This window comes from Apium graveolens, chromosome 7 (genome assembly GCF_009905375.1).
Source record: "Apium graveolens cultivar Ventura chromosome 7, ASM990537v1, whole genome shotgun sequence".
NCBI lineage: Eukaryota > Viridiplantae > Streptophyta > Magnoliopsida > Apiales > Apiaceae > Apium > Apium graveolens.
This window is the reverse complement of record NC_133653.1, coordinates 4,377,253-4,381,636: the sequence shown is the minus strand read 5'-3', so window position 1 is coordinate 4,381,636 and position 4,384 is coordinate 4,377,253. Positions and strand designations below refer to the sequence as shown.

Here is a 4,384-nt window from a genome sequence, read left to right as displayed (position 1 = left end):
AAGTGTGTGATTTATTTGCTCCTGGCAGACGTGAGTGGGATGTTAGCAAGGTGCACAGCTTGTTTTCAAGCAGTGATGCTAATTATATTTTAGCAATACATGTCCCTAATAGTCAGGTTCATGATCGTATAGCTTGGAGTTATTCATTGGATGGGAAATATAGTGCCAAATCAGGATATAAATTCTGGCTGCAACATTTCAGTAACTGCAAACAGCTTGAGGTTAGTAGGGGGTGGGGAAGACTTTGGCAAATTCAAGTTCCGCAAAAGATTAAAATGTTTTTATGGAGGTCTGCAGAAACTATGTTCCAGTTCGTGTGTTGTTGAAAGGTAGAGGAGTGAATACCCCTATTCTGTGTCCTTTATGTGATGCGGATGTAGAGCACCTGAGACACATCTGTCTTGAATGTCGTTATGCAGAAGGTTGTTGGAACGAGTTAGGGTTAGATTTTGATACATCCAGATTATGTCATGTTCAGAATGGCTGCTCAATACTCTGGCAGTGGAACCTTTTGAAAAGTTAGCTCAGATTGCAACTATCTTATGGGGGATCTGGTCAGCACGGAATTTGAAGGTGTGGCAGAATAAGATGTTGACGACCCAGATGGCAATGTCGTCGAGTGTACTTCAGGTTAAACAGTGGCGTGACAGTCAGAAGTTGAAGTTGGCCCGGAGTAATATGACTATACATGCCAATAAAGATGTTGTGGTTAAGTGGCGTCCGCCAGATGAAGGCAGGTTGAAGATCAATGTTGATGCTCACATTGTGCTAGGTAACCCATGGTTTTCTTGTGGTCTTGTTTTGAGGGATCATGGAGGCAATTTCATTGCAGCTAGAGCACGCAGGTTTGCAGGTGTAGTGCCAGTTGTGGAAGCAGAGGCTACTGCAATTCTAGAAGCTACCAGATGGGCAAGTTTATTGGATCTGCAGCATGTGGATGTAGAGAGTGATTCTCTGATTTCAGTCCAAGCTATTAATAAGACTTCTGAGATTTATTTGGAAGCAGGTGTAGTGTTCCAAGAGTGTCGTGATGTCCTGAGAACTCGTAGTGATATTGTGCTTTCATTTATTAAAAAGCAAGCCAACAAGGTAGCTCATTCAGTTGCTAGAGTTCCTTGTGATGTTAATTGCTTTGTTGATTTTTCGACTCCTCCACATTCAGTGTTGGAGTATCTTGTAAGTGACAATTTGATGGATTAATAAAAATCTTCCAGTTTAAAAAAAAAACAGAATATTTTAATTTTTTTAGAGTAGAACATAATATTTTTTTGTCAAGAATCCCTCCGATTAATCCCCAATTTTCAATTAATCCTAAATCGAGAGCTGAATTTATTAGGTCCGATTCTCGATTTTTACAACACTGATCACGAGAGTAAAAACATAATATCAAGTGCGATAATTTGACGTAGTTTTTGTACTCATTATCCTCGTATCACATTAATTTTCAATATTAAATTTATGAACTAAATTTTGCAATGAATATACGGTCTTTCTTGGGCTTTAATGATTATTTGGGAGCCTGTAGAATTGAGTCCGTTTGGCCCATTAAATATGATTGGGCTATTATTCAAAAGAGCCTCAACCATAGACCGGTGTAATTCTTAAAATATAATATTTTTTTTGTCAAGTTCTAAAAACAGAATAAGTGCGAATAAAATCGACAGTTTGGTCATGAAAAAAAGTATAATTCGGAAATTTATAAATTACTCCCTTCATCCGGAAACAACAGTTTTATGAATTTTCCGTAGGTACGGTCAGATCATATAATTAAAATATTATTTAAAAGAATTGTAAAATAAAAATATTAACATAATATCTTTATTCACAAAAAAAATTTAAACTATGTAGTCCAACCTTTTAAAATTTGAAGTAAAAAAAGAGTGAATATTAAAACTTTTAACAAAAGCCTATCGTCTCTCTAACCCAAACCAAAACAAACGTATCCCATAATATCCTCCAAAAGCAGGTCTGGGGACGGTATGATGTACGGCAGTCTTCCATTCATTCAAAATAACGAAGAGGCTGTTTTTCAAAAGACCCCGACTTATGTATGAACATGTGTAAATATAAAATATAAATATAAAAAGATGTAATAAACAATACCGAATAGTGACCGTTTGTAATCACTTTTATACCACATAAAAACACTTTTGATATCTTCAGCCTAGTCTTACTTAAGAACACTCATAGAACTTTTACTGTCTCTCTATTTTCTTATATGATATTTTATTTTTTTGCATAAATTTCAAAGTGCTTGAACCGTATAGCAAAAATGTTTTTATTTAAAAAATATGACTAAAAGTATAATGATTTTATTTAAAAAAATATGACTAAAAGTATATAAATTGTACTAAAATTAAAAAATAATTACTTTTACCATCCGATTAAATAACTTTTAATTACGTGCACAAATATAATACAACAAATTAAAAAAAACACAGATAAAAAGAACCCTTATCCGCATTATATTTATATGTTTGACAAATGACAATATACTTGTAATTCCATAAATATATTCAAACAAAAATGTCAAATAATTTCATCTAGACTCATCCCCTGGATTGTACATGCAAATCTTTGTAAAAGTCCATACAAATGGACCTCATTTATGTCATGTGCCTAGAACACAAATCCCACAAGTACATTCCACAGAGTGTTTTTCTCTCTTCTTCTGGTCCAACTTGGACTGCTCTTTCAAGCCGCCAACTTAACTCCCTATTTTCCCTCTTCTTTATTTGACTCTTCCCCTTCAATATAAGCCTATACATACACACACATTCATACCAAATTTCACCATTTCTCATCAAGAATCCAAAAAGATGCCATCTTTAGCTTCTTCACCACCTTGTTCACATGGGTTTCAATCAAAATCTCAAGATTTTAAGTCTAATGTTCTTACCATTGATGTTGGTGGCCATCTTTTTCAAACTACTAAACAAACTTTAGCTTTAGCTGGGCCTAATTCAATTCTTTCTCAGGCTTGTGATGATAAAAATGTGATTTTTATTGATAGAGACCCTGAATTGTTTGCTATTTTGTTGTCTTTGTTGAGAACTGGGAATCTTTCATCTAAAGCTAAAGGTATTGATCTTCAAGATTTGATTTTTGAGGCCAAGTTTTATGGGATTGAAGATGTTCTTGTTGGTTCTTTATCTAACCCTTCTCAATTTGAAGCTTTTAATCTTGAAAAGTCTTTAGTTTTGTCTTTGAATGGTAGAGATGAGCCTAATTGTATGTCTACAACTCCTTATGGTTCTGTTCATGTTGCACATGGTAGCAAGATTACATCTTTTGATTGGTCATTAAGGAAAAAATCAACCATTTTGACTGAATTTAGTGCTGTTGATTCTTTGTTGTCTATTAGTCCTGTCATTGCTGCTGCTGGTGCTACTGATTTTTCAGGGTTGCAAATTCTTGATCTCGAAAAAGGGTTTGTTAGGGAGACATTGAGTTGGGAAAATGTGACTAGGTCTAGTTCAACTGTGCAGGGAATTGGGTCATCACCTGATTTCTTGTTTACTAGTTTTGAGTCCGGTAGACGAAATTCGAGTGCAATCATGGTTTATGATTTGCAGGGTAGTTTTCGTCCGGTTGCTGAGATTGGTCATTGTGAGGTTTATGGTGCTGATCTTGGTTCTGCCATTCCAGCAACGAAATTGAATTGGGTTCCTAGTTATAATTTGTTAATGGCTTCTGGTTCGCATAGTGGACCTCATGGAGTAATGGGTAATATTAAGTTTTGGGATATTAGGTCGGGTAATGTTGTTTGGGAATTGAAGGAGAATGTTGATTGTTTTGCGGATGTTACTGTTATGGATAATCTTTCTGCGATATTTAAGGTTGGTGTGAATTCAGGAGAGGTTTTCTTCTCTGATATGAGGAATATGGGTGCTGAAAACTCGTGGGAGTGTTTAGGCAACAAAAGAAAGGCGATGACTGGAAAGAAAGAAGGTGTTGGGTGTAAGATTCAAAGTCACAATAATCAGGTGTTTTGCAGCAAAGGAGGAAATTTGGAGTTGTGGTCGGAGGTCATGGTAGGGTCTTTGAGGAAGACTGATAATTATGCGGACGGGAGAGTCTTTAGAAAGAACCTAATGGGGAGAGAGAAGGACATGGGAGGAAGTCGAATAACCAATCTGCAGTTTGGAGGAAACAAAATGTTTGTGACAAGGAAGGATCAGCAATTCGTTGAAGTATGGCAGAGCTCAGTAAGGGGATTTTAATCTTCTTACGTTCATATTTGTAGGATCAGATAGATAAACTACATTCATTGTAAAACCAATTTGTTTTGTTATGCAGATGTTCCATTTATTTTATTTGTGTATGACTGTAATATTAAAATTTCAAGTATTTGATGTTTTATACAAGACCTCATATTCTTTCA

General features: G+C 35.4%; 2 protein-coding genes across 2 annotated transcripts; both read left to right on the top strand.

Annotated features, from left to right (window-relative positions):
- The first annotated feature begins 465 nt into the window (after positions 1–465).
- Positions 466–1,200, top strand: LOC141673128 (uncharacterized). The gene has a single exon (XM_074479861.1). It carries the CDS (start codon positions 466–468, stop codon positions 1,198–1,200), a length of 735 nt encoding a protein of 244 aa, XP_074335962.1.
- A 1,442-nt stretch (positions 1,201–2,642) lies between these two features.
- Positions 2,643–4,384, top strand: LOC141673048 (BTB/POZ domain-containing protein At5g41330-like). Its single transcript, XM_074479777.1, has one exon. It carries the CDS (start codon positions 2,820–2,822, stop codon positions 4,221–4,223), a length of 1,404 nt encoding a protein of 467 aa, XP_074335878.1. The 5' UTR covers positions 2,643–2,819; the 3' UTR covers positions 4,224–4,384.

Coding starts and splice junctions, on each gene's coding strand:
- LOC141673128 (XM_074479861.1), top strand. CDS start 466: ATGTCATGTTCAGAATGGCTGCTCAATACTCTGGCAGTGGAACCTTTT.
- LOC141673048 (XM_074479777.1), top strand. CDS start 2,820: ATGCCATCTTTAGCTTCTTCACCACCTTGTTCACATGGGTTTCAATCA.